The 19682-nt window shown below is 45.8% G+C and overlaps 3 protein-coding genes across 6 annotated transcripts; 2 read left to right on the top strand and 1 right to left on the bottom strand.

The window, feature by feature from the left end:
* Positions 1–133: 133 nt before the first annotated feature.
* On the top strand, positions 134–3652 carry LOC136540700 (uncharacterized). Of its 4 annotated transcripts, XM_066532716.1 has the most exons (12): positions 135–362; positions 458–516; positions 618–658; positions 774–805; positions 1180–1208; positions 1585–1673; positions 1970–2026; positions 2492–2568; positions 2717–2759; positions 2885–2943; positions 3121–3194; positions 3309–3652. In XM_066532716.1, the coding sequence occupies exons 1-6, from the start codon at positions 279–281 to the stop codon at positions 1601–1603; spliced, it is 264 nt and encodes an 87-aa protein (XP_066388813.1). In that variant the 5' UTR covers positions 135–278; the 3' UTR covers positions 1604–1673; positions 1970–2026; positions 2492–2568; positions 2717–2759; positions 2885–2943; positions 3121–3194; positions 3309–3652. The 4 variants fall into 4 exon arrangements, with proteins under 4 accessions (XP_066388812.1, XP_066388811.1, XP_066388813.1 ...); XM_066532715.1 differs by having other exon boundaries at positions 134–362; positions 1585–2026; XM_066532717.1 differs by lacking the exon at positions 1585–1673.
* A 7850-nt stretch (positions 3653–11502) lies between these two features.
* LOC136540699 (thiol-disulfide oxidoreductase LTO1-like) lies at positions 11503–14443 on the top strand. Its single transcript, XM_066532713.1, has 7 exons — positions 11503–11815; positions 11931–12207; positions 12622–12872; positions 12965–13077; positions 13240–13387; positions 13626–13763; positions 14013–14443. Exons 1-7 carry the CDS (start codon positions 11573–11575, stop codon positions 14106–14108), a joined length of 1266 nt encoding a protein of 421 aa, XP_066388810.1. The 5' UTR covers positions 11503–11572; the 3' UTR covers positions 14109–14443.
* Positions 14444–17218: 2775 nt separating this feature from the next.
* Positions 17219–18716, bottom strand: LOC136540698 (probable signal recognition particle 43 kDa protein, chloroplastic). The gene has a single exon (XM_066532711.1). It carries the CDS (start codon positions 18543–18545, stop codon positions 17400–17402), a length of 1146 nt encoding a protein of 381 aa, XP_066388808.1. The 5' UTR covers positions 18546–18716; the 3' UTR covers positions 17219–17399.
* Positions 18717–19682: the final 966 nt, after the last annotated feature.

Raw genomic sequence — 19682 nt, 5'->3', positions numbered from 1 at the left:
AAAAGATTAGGAGGATGTATTAGAAATTGTTGTTGAGAAATTCTTTTTTATCTTACTTAAAAATTAAGGATTAGAAAGGGATTTAGCAACTATCGGAGATGCTCTTGCCCTGAAGGGGCGGGGCTAGGCGTCGCTTCATTTCTACTCTTCTGCCCGCCCTCTACTTCCTCTGCTAGCGCCCACGTGCAATATCCCCGTCGCCCAGCTTTAGCATAGGCGCGTAGCCCCGGTCGTCGTCGTCCTCGCGGTCGCGGGTTCCCCCACGCCGGAGGCAAGAGATGGAGAACGCGGTGGTTCTCCGGGAGTGGTTCGACCACGTCCACGCCGGCCGCACCGGCAACATCGCCGCTGCCCAACTCCAGGTTCGCTTCCCTCTTCGCCATAGCCTTCGCCCGATTCGTTTTACAGCTAGAGGTGCTGACCGCTTACGCGCTCCAACCGGCTGGCTTCCCACCAGGGCGCGCTCGCTGTCGGCAACCTCAACTTCCCCATCTCCGTCGTGCAGCAGATGATTAGGTCCTCTTCCCCAGTTCCCCCGCCCTGGCTTCTGCTTTGTTGCCTCTGGTCTTTCGGGTTTGGTTCTTGACCTAGTGGAGTTGGGACGGCTTTTTGTGCAGGATGTATGACTTCGATCGGAATGGCACCATGAGCTTTGAAGGTTAGCGCACCATTTTTCCTAAGTAAATGAAGAGAGCTGATGGAGCTCTAGTCTTAACATTGTGACTTATCCAGTTATGAGTTATCCTAGGCTCTTATCGCTTTTTCCTTCGCAGAGTTTCTGGCTCTTAACAAATTCCTTCAGAAGGTATGTGGTTCTCTACTCTGGATGTGTTGCGGATTTAGGAATTAGGATTTACTCACTCAGGCAAGGATCTTTTGCAACGTTGTTGTCTTGTTGAATGATTGAAGGTAATGCAGCAAATTTTCCGTTTCATAATCAAGATTCAACAGTGCCTGATTTGTCTCATGTCATACGAATCCCGTGAGAATATTATTTATGCTTAAGTTATACAAAGAAAATTCTGTTATGATAATGCACCAAAGTCATGGCAATCCCGTGAGAATGGTATATTTGAGAGTAATAGAAATAGACTCGTTGTGCTGCATCCCTAACTGCAAGTTTCTTGTGTGCAACTCATCACAATCTTTGTTATTTTCCCTATTGTTTCCAATTTGCAGGTGCAAAGTGTGTTCTCCACCCTGGAAAGGTACTGTATTTCACTTGCTTTCTTTGTTTCATGAACTGTCTTTTCTTTGTGCCCCACTTTTTATTTCATTTTTTTATAATATATAACATACAGTAGGGCATCCTAAAAAAATAGCTGTCATCTCTAGCATCAAGAATGGAAATTGTTTCAGTACCTCCTGAAGTTTATTTGGTCATGATCTGCATTTTCATGAGTTTTAATGTCGTCGTACCAAGCTTCTTAAGGACCCACAGATGTTGTTTCTGTATGTGATAGATTGTAGCTAGGAGCTTCTTAAGGTCTCACATCATAAGTTTCATATATATATATTTTAAATATGCTGTGTCTGTGCACAAATTTATCTTATTAATATTCTTGGTTTTCTTGTTAACTTCAGGGGTCGTGGATTTGCTTAAAGTCTTGTGCACAAATTTATCTTATTAATATTCTTGGTTTTCTTCTTAAAGTCTTGAGGAGGTGTACGAGGTAATATGTTAGTTTCTCCAGTTAGGTGGCCTGTGTATCTTCAGCTGTTTTAGGTCCTTTCTGCAGCTAAAATAAGTTGCTAGCTGCTAAAAAAAACTCTAGCTGATTCAAACAGCCTAGCTTATAGCCTGGTTTATAGCCCATTTTGAACTATATTCAACCACCTAGCTTATAGTAATAAGCTAGCTGACTCTCTCTAGCTATTGCAGCTTATAAAAAAAGTTTAGCTGATCCAAATGGAGCCTTAGATCCTTGTGGTTGCTACACCCCTTCTCTTACCTCCATGTTTATGACAGGCATTAATCAAACTTGGTTTCTCGTTGGATTCACCAGCCTTCTACACAGTTTGTGAGGTAAGGAAAAGGATTCAGCTACCTTCTACTGTAAATTGGCCCATGTTTAATCCTGTATTGCTTAAGGGAGTTCATCCTAAGCCTGTTTAAACTCAAAGAAGTTATTTGTCCTAAGCTGACTTTTCTTACAATCTGGAGCATTTGGGTTAAACCAGTGTTGCTTTGGCTGCAACCTCCTAGTTGAGTTGTTGTACCATCAACATTCTATGGGAGGTTGAAATAGATCATACAATTTAGTCGACTAAGCCAAGGGTGTATGTCAATCAAGGTAGTTTACCATCTTATTCACTTTCTTCCAGAAGAAGAATACTAGTACTAGTAGTACTCTAGCACGCTGTTCTTTCTTTGTGGTTTGTACACAGCTTAAACCTAGTAGCGAGGACACATTTTTTTTTCTTCGAATTTTTTTGTATGACTGATTTCGAGCACCATTATTTATTCAATACCATACTTGGGTGTTCTCAGAGCTTCGACAAGAGCAAGAAGGGGATGATTCAATTGGATGAGTTTATATCACTCTGCATTTTTGTGCAGTCAGCTCGGTATGTTCTCCCTGACACCTAGAATCCTTGTGCTTTCTAGTTATCTTGTTTGTGGAAAAGTATAGTTCTACCCGTGCAATTTATACGCCTTGTTCGCTCGAGCTACTTTTCAGCCATGTAACAATGTTTTCCTCTCACAACATTTCAGCATAAGCATCAGCATAACCCAAATTTCAGCATAAGCGAACAGGGTGAGTATCTGTAGTTTTAACTTTTTTACAAGTTTTTTACCTGTAAGTTGTTAGCATTTCACGATTTATGTTAATCGCTATGTGATGAGGATTTTCTTGGATTCTGTCCATGATCTGCTTTCTAGGAAGTGAGCCTAGCTCAACTGGTTGGGTGAGAGGTGTGGTCATGCACCCAACCACCAAGGTTCAACTCCTCTCTTGGACTGAATTTGAGTGCCTATTTCTCTTCTTAATGAAAAACCACCTAGTTCCTCCTAGGTTGGATCTTTTTTTTGTCCATGATCTGCATTCTTAAAGCAGTATTTTCCATGTGTTCTGTGGTAAAGTTTTGTGGTTATAATCTACTACTTCATTTATGTAGTAACCTGTTCAATTCATTCGATACAAGCAAGGAAGGAAGAGTGACTTTGGATTTTAACCAATTCGTGTACTGCAGTGAGTTCCTATTTCCCGTGTCTCTGTCACAGCTGCTCTATTCAGTTTTCAGACGAAATTATTCCTTGTGCACATAGAAAATGATATTTCGTGTCTTTATGCATCATCCTACAGTGGCAAACTGCAGGATATAACGTGGTTGTACATGGACGCCCAAACAAAAAAGTTAGCAGTTTGAAGTGCGAACCGTTCGCCAATCAAACTTCATTTCTGAACCGGCAGCTGGATGGTATTGCAATTCATTGTTTGCCATCTAAGGCTTGTTGTACCATAATTTTGCCTGAATATATTCTTGGTCACCTATTGATCAATTCGTGTCCAGTTTGTTCACCAATCAAACTTCATTTCTGAACCGGCAGCTGGATGGTATTGCCATTCATTGTTTGCCATCTAAGGCTTGTTGTACCATCATTTTGCCTGAATATATTCTTGGTCACCTATTGATCAATTCGTGTCCAGTTTCCTGACATCCTGGGCTGTATATACACAATAAGACATGGCAAATATACACAATAAGACATGGCAATTTGTGGTTGTAGTTGTATCAAATATATCAAGTAATCCAGATATTCATTACTTCGTATTGTGATTTCCCCCCTTAATTTCATTTCGAGGGGGATGTACGGTTCTCTGGATTTTTTTAGACTTTCTGAATTTGAAGGACGGGCCATGTGTAAGCGGTAGAGTCTTACCGCCTGTGACCGGAAGGTCCCGGGTTCGAGTCGCGGTCTCCTTGCATTGCACAGGCGAGGGTAAGGCTTGCCACTGACACCCTTCCCCACACCCCGCACAGAACGGTAGCTCTCTGCACTGGTACGCCCTTCTGAATTTGAAGCCTGCCTTGCAAGGTTTAAATAACGGGCTAAGACATTTAACAGCGATTTTTTTTCATGAACTATAAAAGCTACAGCAAACTATAGCAAAATCTATTTCATTTAACAACTTTATATAAAATAAAACTTGAAAATTCTTAATTAATTTTTTGAGGAAACTGGAGGGGCCTTAGCCCCTACAGAGATTTTATTACGAATAAAAAAGGTGCCAAAATTACAAAACAAAGCAAAAAGCTCTAGGGAACGAAGAAAGAAACAAAAAAAATTGAAAAGAAAGCTGCTTAAACATCGGAATTTAGGCTGAGGATCCATGATTCAAAGTTCGTTTGGAGGCTTTGCTTGACTCTGCTGAACCAGTCTGGTTTCTTCCAAAAATTTCCTTCTGCAGTTCTGAATACTAGGCTGAATTCCACTGAAAATGAGGTCATTTCTAGCTGACCAAATTGACCAGCACATTAGTACTGTAGCCACCATGAAGAATTTGGACTGTAACTTGTTCCTGAAACTTGAAACAATTTCTGGAAAAGTACTGTTATTTGCGATATTAATCCCCAGGGTATTCCAACACTGTTTAGCAAATTGGCAGTTCAGAAATAGATGGTCAGAGACCTCCTCAATGGAAAGGCTGCAGAGAACACAATTATAGCTATCAATGACCATATGTTTTCTTAGAATGTTTCTGGTGCTGAGTCTGTCCTTGAGTAAAAGCCAGAAGAAAACCTTATGTTTAGGCTGACAAGGATTAGTCCAGATCCATTTGAACACAGGATGTACCACAGGGTGTTCATCAGTTTTTTTGTAGATTCTTGAGGAAGAGAATGTATTGGAGTTCCCTGAGTAATCCATTTATCCCTTTCTGTTGATAGTGCTAGTTGGGCTATATCAGCTTCAGGGGTCTGCATCTGTGTTAGTGCTACCTGTGAAACTGGCAAATGGACAAGATCTGAAAAAGTTTCCATGTTGAGCACAGCCAGGACAGAGATCATTCTGTTCTTGGCAAAGGAAAGAAACTCAGGGGCAGAAGATGCAAGAGTCATTTGTCTCCAGTTGTCAGACCAAAAGAGGCAAGATTGTCCATCCCCAACAGTGATAAAAGTGAAGTCTTTGAATTTGCCTAAGAGCTTTAAGTTGTCTCTCCACCAGAAGGAACCTTTTTTTATATGACTTGGGAGCTTACTATGTTAGTAGTGTTTCTCCCAGACTAGATTCACCCAAGGTATGTCCAGCTTATTGAAGAATTTATGGAGTTTTTTGAGTAAGAGGGCTTCATTCTGCTTTCTGATATCATGTGGCAGAACCGTTTAATCTAATGCCTCCTAGGAGTATTTGTCTTCCATTAGACACTAAGTACTCAAGAGATGACACTAAACTACGCAGTTCCATCGAGCACACTCCAAGGGAGAACTCAAAAATCCATATTTTTCCAGTAGGATCATAAATGAGAGAATAAAGCTTACAGCATTCTTAAGTCATTTCTTACATCACTTTATTACAGTAGTAGAATATTACCTCAATTGATTTATAACGGCGGAACATAACAATGTTATCGGAGTTACAGAGAAAGCAAAGATTAATTTAATAATATGATGGAGCATTAACATAGTGGACATTTATATACAAGAGATGCTAGCAGATTTTACATCTTTTCTTATAAAAACCTTTAGGGAGGGTTATAAATAAACACTACGGTCGTAGCGTGAAAGGAATCCTCTCTGAGTCCACCAGGAGGTTTCCACATACAAGAGTCAGCTCTAAGTATCCTTCGATCACCTGCAACAGGGGGAATAAAACCCTGAATACTCGATTGTACTTAGTAAGACTTACCCGATAGGCGAAAAATAAAAGACTGCAAGGATATACAAGGCTTATTTAGCTTGTGGGTTATTGCATCTGTGGAAGCATTACTAAACATGTGTCCTTATATTAAATTTTATTAGCAGTCAGCCTTAGTTCATTAACTATCCATTCTATGTAAGCACATATGCTACTTTCAAGCATGTAGTAAACAATCAGAACTATTTTAGCACCTTTCAAGTTTCAGTTTTTACTATGGTGCTAGACCATAGCCAAGTCGTACCGTCTCACAGAAACAATGATTCGCGAATCAATGTATCCCAGCTAGGTATCCCGAAACATACGCCCCCGTTTGTACCCTAGGCACAAACAAGATCAACACATTCCACTCCTGTCAAGGGATCCAGGTCCCCGTCTAAACTTGGGCTCCAAGGCCCCACACTTGAGACCCGATCTCAATATGGTGCTTAGACCTCCACTTTTCCCCGCCTCCAATCAGTCGGTCCAAAAATAATCGGAACCCACGACAAAAGCGTAACGAGCCTTCCCGCCCCCATAAGCAAGTATGTGTTCAGGATAATAAGTCTGTGACCTGACTACCATCCACAACAACGGACGGTCCTCAATCGACATAGGCGGAACAAGTGCAATCCGAGCCTCGCTCGAATGCCTAACCAAGTCCAGATCCAAAGTACCATTCCGTCCGGTCTCCAATTATTCTCCATATATATTTCATGTGATAGTAATATAATAACAACAATAATATCTTTTCTATCTCTCGCGAGTGATAGGTAATCACTCGACTTCTACCGAATCCTATAGTATAGCAATCTATACGATCCTAACATACCAGTAGGACTCATAGGATAAGGATTTATATATGCAAGTGGTTTCATTCAACTCCTTAAAACTTAATGCACAAGCATAAAATAAAGTGCAGAATAATATAGGCTATGCACCGGGGTTTGCCTGTGTAAGATATAACCAAAAGTTAGCATTCTATCATAGTGACACGATCATCAAGGCACCATCTTTTCCACTACTTCAGTCGACTCCATGATCCATCGTTGTTCCTATTATGATATACGTGGATACAACGTAGAGACGTAAATAATCAACGGCAACTATAACTCTAAAATACGATTACGCTCCGCAAGCTAACGAGCTAGCTTTAATGACTAATGTACTAGTCTACTTATCTACGTCGTCAAGTAAGGCTTTGTCTTCAAAAAAATATTTTAGTTCTAAAATTTTAAGGTGTTTCGGCATTTTATTGATTAAATATATATTTTCGAACTAGGGCTCACTTAGCTGCCTTAGCAAACTAATTATTATGGAGCTACAAAAATTACAGTGATCACCTAATAAAGTTTCAGAGCCAATACTATCACTAATTTATCACAACAATTCCTATAAGTTTATCTCCTACAATATTAAGCACCTTAAATTAATTAGATAACTCCTAAAAATATTATAAAACTACGTGAACAAAATATACTAGCAGATAGATCATGATTTTAGGAACCTAACAAAATTAGTTTTACAATTTTTGGCCAACTACACAAATTTATATTGCATTTACAAGTTTGCCTTAGAAACTAAATTAAAAAATGCTTAGAAAAGGAAAAAGGATTGGCGGTAATCAATTCAGCCTGGCAACCCAGTGGCCCAGCGCGGGCGCGGTTGCGCGCGCGTCGCGGCGGCCCAGTACGGCCCAAGGCGGGGGGCGCTCGCGCGCGTTGGCTGTTTTGTAGAAAAGCCCCCGAGCTTTCAGAGATTAATATGACTACTATGCACACTATTTCTACCGTCAGTAATCTTAACCCTCGGATGTTTTCACCTTTACCACAGGGAGATCCCTGAAAACCCCTGAAAGCTCTAGTTTAGTTTTGGTGAATTAATAAAACCCTAAGTGCTAACCTAGTTTATCAAGTGATCATAGGATAGGTAGCATATTTCAAGTGGTGAAACAAATGAAGGTTATGACATGATGATGGTGATGGCATGGTTATGATCAAAGGCTTGAACTTAGAAAAGAATAAAGAGAAAAACAAAATGCTCAAGGCAAAGGTATAAAATATAGAAGTCATTTTGTTTTAGTGATCAAGACACTTAGTGAATATGATCATATTTAAGATAGATAGCCGTACTATTAAGAGGAGTGAAACTCGTATCAAATGCGGTTATCAAAGTGCCACTAGATGCTCTAATTCATTGCATATGCATTTAGGATCTAGTGGAGTACTAACATCCATGAAAACATTTGTGAAAATATGCTAACACACATGCACAAGGTGATACACTTGGTGGTTGACACATTTGAGCAAGGGTTAGAAACTTCACCGACGCTCTATACAGAAAAGACGGAGGTCACTGTAAGTGACCGGACGCTGGTCTTGGTAGGACCGACGCATCCGGTCAGTGGAAGCGTGAAGACGCTGGCTTCGGTCTTCGACCGGATGCTGGGTCGCTTAGTGACCGGACGCTGACGGGGTACATCCGATCCTGCTAACGTGGCAGCGCACAGAGGAGACGCCGAATGACCAGACGCTGGGTGAGTCCGGTCGGGCATGACCGGATGCGTCCGGTCGTGATTTTTCGCGAATGGAAGCTTACTGGAAACGACCAGACGCTGAGGTCCTACGTCTGGTCACTTTCAAGCAGCGTGTCTGGTCTTAACTTAAATGTACTGATGACCATTGAGATCAGACGATCAGAGTTTGAAGCAGGGACACGTGGCACACATCTCGCAACCAAACGCTGGGGTCCAGTGTCTGGTTGATCTGACTGGCAAGTCCGGTCGCCCTGCTTTTCAGTGGACTGAGGAGCCAACGGCTCTATTTCGTGGGGGCTTATATTTAAGCCTCATGGCCGGCTCAAGCTCACACTCTTGGCTATTTGCATTGATATAGCAACCTTGTGAGCTTAGCCAAAGTCCTCCCACTCATTTTCATCATTGATTTATCATCTTTGTGAGATTGTGAGAGAATCCAAGTGCATTGCTTGAGTGATTGCATGTAGAGGCACTTGGTATTCGTGTTTCGCTGTGGGATTCACTTGTTACTCTTGGTGGTTGCCGCCACCTAGATGGTTTGGAGCAGCGAGAATTGTTGAGCGGAGGTTGGTGATTGTCTCTGGCTCCGATCGTGGTGATTGTGAGGGGTCTTGTGCCTTCCCCAACGGAGCACCGAAATGTAACTCTAGTGGAATGCTCATGTTAGAGTTACCTCACTTGTGGGTAGGTTCTTACAGTGTCCAATTATGTGGACGAGGTTCGTGCAACACCTCTTAGCCGCCGAACCACCAAGTGTTGGTCGACACAACGGGGACTAGCGTGCCGGCAAACACGTGAACCTCGGGAGAAAAATTGGTTGCCTCTTGCCCTTTGGTATTCTCCCGGTGATTGATTTAGTATTCATCTTGTGATTGGTTCACTCCTCTACATGACGGTATAATCACCCTACTCACTTATTTATATTCTTGCAAACTAGTTGTAGCAAGCTCTTTAGTGTAATTAGAATTGAGAGCTTGCTTTATTGTTTTAAGTTCATCTAGTGAAGCTCTTTAGTGTAACAAGTATGAGAGCTCTTAGTGAGTAGTGACATAGCAAATTGTGTGTCTAGAGATCATAGCAATTAGAATTATTGGATAGGTGGCTTGCAACCCTTGTAGAGCTAGAGCAAGTTTGTATTTCGCTATTTATTATACTAATCAAATTGCTCTAGTTGATTTATAGATTTTTAAATAGGTTATTCACCCCCCTCTAGCCATATTAGAACCTTTCAAGTGGTATTAGAGCCATGGTCACCGTTTGATTAAAGGCTTAACAACCTCGGTGTCAAATTATGGCTCAAGTTGTATTCAACCATGTGGGGGGCAAACCACCATTCTTTGATGGCACATGCTATGATTATTGAAAGAGAAAGATGAGGATGTATCTTGGTTCAATCAATGATAAATATGGAAGGTGGCCGATAATGACTATGCTATTGATTCCAAGGTGTTTGAGCAAATCAAGGATTGTGAAAGAGCGCTCCATGTTGGACATCAACGCATCACCCCACCGTCGTCGAGCACTCTGACCAAAATAGCGCGAGCACCGGATGAATAGAGTCAAGGCGAGTTCAGGATTACGAGCAATTGAACTGCTATTAACCTTACGAGCCTTACCTCAAACCACATATTGCGGCGGCGTCCATGGCCGGCGACGAGCAAAACCTAAAATTGGATGCAGCTAGACCATCGCTGGACCCGACGAGAGTCAGCCCTGTGATGGCCCGAAGACATGCAGCCTTGGCAGAATGGAAGCAGGGACCTGTCCCCAAAGCGATCTCTGGAAGATTGCGCGGTCGGGACGCCATGAACACGAGCTCCAGACGGAGGTTGAAGACGGTGAAAGACAGAACGACGATTAGAACCAGCTGGATGAGCGGGTGTTCCATGGTTAGGGGCTCCAAGAGGGGTACTATTGGCACCAGAAAGCGGAGGAGCTGGGGTTCTAACTGCATCAGCAAAGGATTTGCCCAAGCGATCGAACACAGAAACGCGGGGCTGGTTGGCAGGCTGCCAAGTACGCGCTTCTTCCTCCTGGAAAAGCTCAATCTCCCTTCTCCAGTTAGGACCGCCGCCACCCCAAAGATGGAAGGTGAGGCAGTATTGCTGGCAGGAGAAGGAACGCAATTCAGAGATGTAAAGCCCAACCCTCTTGGAAGAAACCAAGAACTTGAAGGTGCGATCATGCAGGAGGGAAACATGAAAATGCGGGGCCGAGCCGCCAATGGTGGCCTGGAGGATGGAGCTCACAGAGGAGGAATCCAAACGAAACTTGCACGTCCCAAAAGCAACAACCAACGCAAAGGAAGCAGGACCAAGAACAGGGTGAGAAACAGGCAAAACCAGAAGACGGCCGATGTCATCTTGGACCTTAAGGCCCGTAGCAAAAGAGAGCCCAGACAGGGCCATGGCTGATGAACGAACTGAAGAAGGGAGTTCAAACTGCAGACTTACAAGTGGAGATGGCGAGCAGTGCTAAGAGCTAAGCCAGCCAGCAGGAGGGTGGAGAGCAGGCATGGCAAGATCCTGGCGAAGTCTGAGACCGCGGCGTCGTCGAAGACCGGCAGGGACGGCGAAAGGGCCGCCATGGCGGCCAGCGGCCACACGGAGAGGCACCGCTCTCAGCTCTCAGCTCTTCAGAGAGTCCCCCAGTCCCGTCGTGGATTGGTCTATTGGCCTTGGCCATCTTGCCACCAAATTCTTAATTAATTATGTATGGAATTATATAACTAAGTAAATTCTATAAATACAAATGCTCAAATACTTGTACAGCTTTGTTTCAAAAAAAAAACATGTACAGGGCTCTACGAGAACATGTATATCTATCCATTAGGTCCCCTTTAGCATAGCTTTCAGTTTTTTTGCTATAGTACTATCCATTAGGTCCCCTTTAGCATAGCCCTTTAGTCCCGCATTCGTGCTCCCGATTGGGAAATTGGGACTGAAGGGGTTTCTCAACTGGGAGTACAGCTCGTTTCTGAGCCGGAGCTGGTAAAGCTAGAAATAATAGTTCTTTTATGATAAGCTATTAGAGTATATAGAAAACAAAATTTAGAGAGTTCATTAGAGACGCAAGAGATATATATTTACAAAGAATATCCATGGTACAAGTATATAACTCTCTAAATAGAGATATAGGTAGAGATTGAACCATGCTTGCCTTGGAATTGTGTACTGTACTTGTGGGCCAGGCTGATTATGGATCAAGCGATAGGCCCACTGGAAGGTAGGCAGGCCCATCATTACCCATCCATGTGGACTAGAGAGCTCTCGGAGCGTTGCTCTGAGGTGGCGGCGCGGAGTCAGCACGCCTCGCCTCTCACCGGTCACCACTCACCTCCGCCCATGGCGACCATCTCTGCAGCCCTCGCCATCTCCTTCTTCCCATCCCCAACTCGCTTCGCCGTCGCCACTGCGTCCTCTGCTTCCTCGCAAATCAAGGTACAGGCCCATGGCCCCTCCCCTCCGCCCTCCTAGCTTCACCCCCTTTCGTCTTCCTGTTTGGTTCGACAATTCCGTGGTGCTATTCATTTTCGTGTTGTCCATCTTCGCGCAGAGAACCGCGCGCTTCAGGTGCTGCGCGGAGTCTTCTTCCCAGGAGCAGGAGACCTCCGTTGGCCCTCCCGCCCCGCCGCCGGAGAAACCCCCAAGATCGTCCCCTTCGTCTCTGCTGGGCATTTCCACGAGCACCTGGTCTGCAGGTGTCGCTGGGCTGGGGTTCCTGGAGACTGGCTACCTCACTTACCTCAAGCTCACGGGCTCCGAGGCGTTCTGTCCCATCACTGGCGCAGGCTGCGGCGACGTCCTCGACAGCGACTACTCCGTCGTCTTTGGTAATCTCTTGGTGTTGTTGCTGACAGGTTATGGGTAAATGTGCACTAAACTGGGGCATTAGGCTCATGAGATTTAGACCGATTTGTATAAACAATCTCGTTGTGCTTTGCTCCTCGGTATATAGGACTGTGTATACAAAGTTAGCTCCATTTTAGTTCCTTTTTTTTGTGTGAACCAGTTCCATGTGGTTCATTATGGTACTCCTGCATCTGCATTTTAGTTCCAAATGTTTTTTGTGAACTAGGAGTAGTTCCAAGTAGTGGTTGATTATGGTAACTCCTTTTGCAGATCAACTATATGATTGATTTTACTAAACTACAGTAGTCTAATTTGATAAAATACGTAGTCACAAATGCTCAGTGTTATCCCTTTCATTTAAGTACTTAACGATTGGTCTCTCTTCAATTTTACAGGGATACCTCTTCCCTTAGTTGGTCTGGTGACTTATGGTTTAGTTACTGCACTTTCTCTGCAAGAAAATGGAAAGGACTTGCTCCCAGGATCGGATGATATTAGATTAATATTGCTTCTGGTTGCTACTTCTATGGCGACTGCGAGTGCTTATTTTCTTTATATTCTAAGCACTAAATTTGTTGGGGTATCTTGTTCGTACTGTTTGCTGTCAGCATTTCTCTCGTTCACTCTACTCTTCATCAGAGTAAAGGTATGTGGTCACTGATAAAACTGTGCGTTCTTCATTTGAACCTGTAACCATGTAGTCCAGTTAAGTAACCATGATCACTATTAAACTTCCAGGACTTCGGTTTTGAACGTATCCAGAAGTTTGCTGGTATTCAGATAGCTGTAGCTGTCATTATAGCTCTTGCTTTGACAAACTCATACAATTCTGCTACTACTCAATTGAAAGGGTGAGGCTTCCTTATTGATGTCTCAAATATTCTGCTGCTTAAATTGCTTTGTTTCTTTGCTCTATTTTGTTGTCTTAGTACACTATGTGAACTTACTATGTGTTTCCTTTTCTTTGATACCATTGGAGATGACTTTAAGATTCTCCTGTTCATTTTATGCAGCACAGATAATTTCGTATTAGAACCATATGAAACAGAGATAACAACCGAATCATCCCCATTTGCTATTGCACTGGCTAAACATTTGCACTCTATAGGTGCTAAGATGTATGGAGCATTCTGGTGTTCTCATTGCAATGAACAAAAACAGGTACACGCACTTTCACCTTATCCTAGGTGAATACCAAATGATTTCACAGCTGTAGAACATTATTCTGTTGCAAGGGATTGTAGATACCGAACTTGCTTGAAGAACTCTATTATAGTGCTAGTAATATAATAATAATACGGTATGAACTTATTTGTTGATGCTGCTGTGACCAAAATTCCAAAATGGAAGTATAAATGTGACCAAAAAGTCTTTTCAATCTAACCAAATGTTCATGCAGATGTTTGGTCGTGAAGCTACAAAAATTCTGGACTACGTGGAATGTTTCCCAAATGGAGCTGGTAAGGGAAAGAAAATGACTACAGAATGTGCCGCTGCTGGTCTTGAAGGTTTTCCAACATGGTTCATCAACGGAAAGGTAGTTCCCTGCAGTTTTGATGTTCTCACGAAGACATGATGTGTTCCTTCCGTAGATACTGTTATGTTGAAACATGTTTTTGTGCCTGCAATGCCTCTACTTTAGTTTTTGTATGGGGCAAACTGAATGATGCTAAACTTCGGTCACTGCCAGGGTTGCCGTACAGTTGAAACACACCTATCGCATTCATTCTGCCTTTAACATTTGATTCTTCCGATTTGCTTACAAATTGATTATGTACCTATTCAGGTTCTGAGCGGTGACCAAGAGCTTGAAGTTCTGGCAGAAGCATCAGGCTTCGTTGCTGAGGGCACAGAACAATCCAAGGAAATATCGCAGAATTGATATTTCAGCATTCTGAACTGAAGTTGGGAGGTTCCTGAACCAATAATCTGGATGCAGTCTTTAGATAATAGTACCCCCAAAATCTTCACTGGCACAGTTGCATCCGAAGGTTGCTTACTCTACTTACAACTAACCACTGTAATTTGTAGCAACTCTACTTGCTCTACGAGAAGAGAGAACAAACCCCAAGGCAGCGTGTTGTACAACCAGTTGTAGATCTAGTTTGTACTGTAAATGTGTAATCCTACGAAAACGCATTTGTTCATTTGACTGTATACAATGTATTGCTATTTAATGATATATACAAAAGCTTGGTGGATCATTATACCTGCTTATATGAAGTTTTAGCTCACAACATCACTTGGAATACATGTGATAGCCTCTTAACGTCGAAATACTCGGTATTTTAAATGAATTATGTTAATTACTCCAGTTCCTAACATGTTGTCTTCAGAGTTCCAGCAGATATGATCCTGGTCCCATCCAATCGCATTGCGACAGGACCTAAAAATGCAGCTATTCCCTCGGTCCTAAAAAGAATGCAGTTCTACGTTTGGAACAAGTAAAATTTTCTTAAGTTTGATCGAATTTATGTCTCCAAATAGTTTGCTATAAAATATTTCACAATGAATGCAGTTTTACGTTTGGAACAAGTAAAATTTTCTTAAGTAAACATCCCGCCAGGAAACACGTTCCTACTGAAGATTAGCGACTCTAATTTGAGCAATCAGCTATAGTAGCAGAGCTGTGGAAACACGTTCTTAAGTTAGTGTCGTGAGGCGTATGTGTGGTTCATGAACAATCAGCTACAGTAACAGAGCTGTGGGATAGGAAAACTTTGAACTGCACGTTTGAAGGTACGAGAATGCTTAACTGCAGACGCGCAGGCGAGCTACGGACTGCACACCGTCGTTGCCGTCCGATCCCATCATATAAATGTAACATGTGGTTAGATGGGTTCAACCACCTTATTAGCACCCATGCATTAAACATCGGTGCTAACTTAAACATGTTATCCACCATCTAAGCATCAGGGCGCTATGGTGAAAACGTTTTTTTTTCCCCTTACTAAGCATCTCTAAACATCCTAGTGTACGTGTGCTATTGCATGTATTGTACAAAGTAAAGTGTTTAGACACAAATGCTTAAGGCCTTGTTCGGTTACTCAGTATTCCTCTGGAATCAATCCAGGTGATCAAAACTTATACAAATTATGCAAGCAAACCGGGTAGGAATGATTCCAGGCCACAGTTCCCCTTGAAACAAACGGGCCCTAAGGAGAGAAAATATTATCATATCGCTAAGCATCAGTATAGAAGTTAATTCCTACAAAGCAAACAAGTGCCTAGATAGGCTCAACCTCCGGTCCACCACCATTTAACAAATTAAGCATTGGTGCTAACTTAAGTATCCTATCCACCTTCTAAGGGTCATGTGCTAATGGTATGGTGAAGAAAAAAACATTATTTTTTCACTAAGCACCCCATTGTACACGTTCGAAGACTTCTTCCTTTGTTTTGCGTAGCTGATGCTCTGCAGTTCGATCGTGTGTTGTGTGTTAGGGTCGCTCACTGATCCTGCAAGATCTGCGATGATGTTTATCTGTATCGTAGCAAGAACGGAAATGCTTGCACATGGGTCGTCCGTCCCGTCCACACACGTACCTTCCTAGGCCTGCCCAACGTCTCTTCCACCTCTGGAAATTTCTCCACTCCCCACTCGCGTCGGGGTCGCAGCGTCATCGCGCATACGCCCCGCCCCACTCCGCCCCCGCCGTGGCCCCTTCCCCCAACGCGCGCCAGCCCCCCGCCGCGCCGTGCACTTCCCCCAGCGCACCGTACCCCATCGCTGGCCGCGCCGTGCCCTATCTCTAGCGAGCGAACGGGGTTGGACGACTGTAGCTGAGCAGCGGCGGCGCTGGAGAAGCCGTGCCGACGGGAGCGAGCCTGGGCAGCGAGCAGACGCAGGATAATCGCAGGAGGAGCGACGGGCCGACGTCCTGCGGTGGAGTTGTACGCTAGGAAGACGTCTCCCTGACCCAAGCTTGCTGGCTATAGCAGTTCACCACCAGGTAGGCCGTGACCGCGGGCGACACCGTGTTTCAAGTGGAGGTGTACGCTAGGCCAACATCTTCATGACCCAAGCTTGCTGGCTATAGCAATTCGCCACTAGGTAGGCCGTGGACGCTGTGGTCTGGATGTTGCAAAAGTATATCTGAGATGTTGCATATGTTGCAATGACAATATACGCATGTTGCATGCGTATGCTTTTAAATGTTTCAGGCGTTTTCAGACTTTTGTTTAAGTATTTCATCTGGATGTTGCAAAAGTAGATCTGGATGTTGCATATGTTGCAATGACAAAATACGCATGTTGCAATTTCAAGTATTTTAGGTGTTTCAGATGCATGTTATAAATGTTTCATCTGGATGTTTCAAAAGTAGATCTTGGTGTTGCACATGTTGTAAATAGCTATACACGTATGTTGCGGTTGTTTCATCTGGATGTTTCAAAAGTAAATCGAGTGTTGCATAAGCTGCAATGGCGCCGGTGGCTGGCAGACGGCGGCCTGCCGCAGGGCTTCGCCTCCTACTTTGCGCCTCGCCCTCTCCTCTCCTCCCTTCCCTTCCCTCCATCTCCGGTCATACGTTCGAGCTCGGCCCACAAGCGCACGGAGTCACGGACGTCCGGTAGGCGCGGGATGAGCGGACAGACATAACAGGTACGAGCAGGCGCAACAGCTTGTGCACGAGGCGGAGCAGGCGCGGATATCCGGACGGAGGCTAGTGTCCAAACGTTCGGGGACTAGCCATTCCGTAGCAAGAATGATACTTGCTGGCTTTGTGAAAGACTTGTCAAGGAAACTAAGGGCTCTTTGGCACGACTTCTTTCGACTTCCGCATCTACCGCGGGGGTATTTTAGTGACATTGTAGCACGAGGTTATTTCTCTCTCTTTAAAAAAAAAGCAATTAAGGAACAAAGAGAGCCGATAAAATCATACATATTTGTAGCTTCATCCGCTCCAACTTCTGGAGGCAAGAATACTGCGAGCCCAGTAGCCTTGCCAAACAGGCTCCATAGAATTTCCAAGTGGGGTGGCTGAAATCTGCTGAAACTGGAAATTCCGGTCGAAATATGATACTCACAAAAAGGTTTCATCCTAAAATGCTGCCAAGGCACTGCTTTGAATACTCTCTGAATCGAACATTAGAAGAAGGAACACCCGGAGGAATAAAACGCAATCAACTTCAAGCAATCGCCTCCGACGGCGGTGGCGCAGTGCTGCCGCCATCAGTCACCACCTGCAGACCCCGACTGCCGCTGCTCGAACTCCTGCACGAGCTCGGAGTCCACGTTCTCGGCGGGCTCCCACGTGGCCTCCACAATGTCCACCCATTTCACAAGGTACTCCCATCTCTCCTCCCCTTCCGCCATCGCCGTCGCCGCCTGCCTCTTGTCGACCACGGCCTCGGCCACAGCGTACTCCAGCCCGGCCTCGAAGTCGCTCACCAGGTCCTCCGCCACCCACGCCGCCTTCACCCACTCCCTCTCGCCGCCGTCGCGCCACTCCACCAGGTACTCCCGCCACTTGCCTTCGCCGCGGCCGTCGATCACCTTCTCCACCTCGGCCCACTCGTACACGGCCTTCTCCAGCTCCTTCTGCGCCGCCTCCAGCCCCTGCCGCAGCTGGAACGCCTCCGGGTTGCCCTTGGGCGTCCTGGCGAGCACCTCCTGGACCAGCTCCAGCGGCGTGCGGCCCTGCCCGTCGGGGAGCTCCGGGTCGGCACCCAGCTCCAGCAGCGCGCGCACGGCGCCCGCGCGGCCGTACCCGACCGCGATGTGCAGCGGCGTGAGCCCGCCCCCCGCGCGCTCCCGGTGGCCTAAGTCCGCCCCGGCCGCTGCGAGCGCGCGCAGGCACTCCTCGGAACCCAGCCCCGCGGCGAAGTGCGCCGCGGTGCGCCCCTGCGCGTCCTCCGCGTCGGGGTCCCGCCGCAGTGTCTCGTCCACGAGCATCTCCGCCAGCGCCTCCGTGTCCGCCTTCTTGGCCGCCGTCCACCATGGCGTCTCGTACTCGGCCACGACGTCCGCCGCTATGGCCTCCGCGGGCACCCACGACGGCTCGTGCCCGTCTTTCCACTCCACCAGGTACTCCGTGGCGACGGCGGCGGTGGCCGAGCCGTCCTCTGCGAACACCGGGCTGCTGACGGTGCGGCTGGAGACGATGCGGTCCACCTCGCCGTACGCCTCCTCGTCATCGCCTCCCTTGCTTGCTGGCTCCTTCGGCTTCTGGTCCTGGAACAACGCGGCGGCGATGAGCCGGCGCGCGCGAAGGCGGAGGAGAGATGGGGGAGCAAGCGATGGCGATGGCGTTCTGGGAGGGCTCGGGTTCGGAGGCTTGAGGCGCGAGAGCGATGGATGCCGTAGGACGGCCTCCATTGGTGTAACCGGCGGGAGGTCTCTGGTGGTGGCGCGTGTGGAGCGAACACGAACACGGTGGGTGGTGATGTGTTTGCTGTGCGGAGGTACTAAGTGATAAGGCGATGGGGCTCCGGCCTCCGGATACTGGGGCGTCACGGGACGTCCGATTTGGATCAGCGCCAACGACCGAGTGCTGAGGATCAGCGCCATCCTCGACATCAAATAGAAAGTCGTCCTCGTCGACTTCCTCCATGCGAATTCAGACATATTCATATGGAGTCCCTCAGACATACCGAGCATACCGAGGGAGGTCACCGAGCATGCCCTAGATATCCGAGCTGGGTCTAGATCGGCGAGGCAACGCCTGCGCCGCTTCGACGAGGAAAAGCACAGGGCCATCGGAGAGGAGGTACAGAAACTCTTAGCTGCTGGGTTCATCAAAGAAGTGTCCCACCCAGAGTGGTTGGCTAACCCCGTGTTAATCAAGAAGAAAAATGGGAAATGAAGGATGTGTGTAGACTACACTGGTTTGAACAAAGCCTGTCCAAAGGTCCCCTTCCTATTACCCCGAATCGATCAAATCGTTGATTCCACTGTAGGGTGCGAGACCCTATCTTTCCTTGATGCGTATTCTGGTTACCATCAAATCAAGATGAAAGAGTTCGACCAGCTCGTGACTTCTTTCATCACACCATTCGGCATGTACTGCTACGTGACTATGGCTTTCGGTCTCAGAAACGCAGGTGCCACGTACCAGCGGTGCATGACCCAGGTCTTTGACGACAACATTGGGCGGACCGTCGAGGCCTACGTAGACGACATCGTGGTCAAGACCAGAAAAGCCGAGGATCTCATCGACGACTTGAAGATAACCTTCAAATGCCTTAGAGAGAAGGGCATCAAGCTCAATCCCGAGAAGTGTGTGTTCGGGGTCCCCCGAGGCATGCTCTTGGGGTTCATAGTCTCGGAGCGCGGTATTGAAGCCAACCCAGAGAAGGTCTCAGCCATAACTAGCATGGGACCAATCAGAGACCTCAAGGGAGTACAGAGGGTCATGGGATGCCTTGTGGCCCTGAGCCGCTTCATCTCGCGCCTCGGCGAAAAAGGTTTGCCTCTGTACCGACTCTTGAGAAAATCCAAGCGTTTTTCTTGGAC

Source organism: Miscanthus floridulus, chromosome 2, assembly GCF_019320115.1.
Source record: "Miscanthus floridulus cultivar M001 chromosome 2, ASM1932011v1, whole genome shotgun sequence".
NCBI classification, from domain to species: Eukaryota; Viridiplantae; Streptophyta; class Magnoliopsida; order Poales; family Poaceae; genus Miscanthus; species Miscanthus floridulus.
The sequence above is the reverse complement of the archived record's forward strand: the minus strand, read 5'-3'. Positions and strand labels throughout refer to the sequence as shown.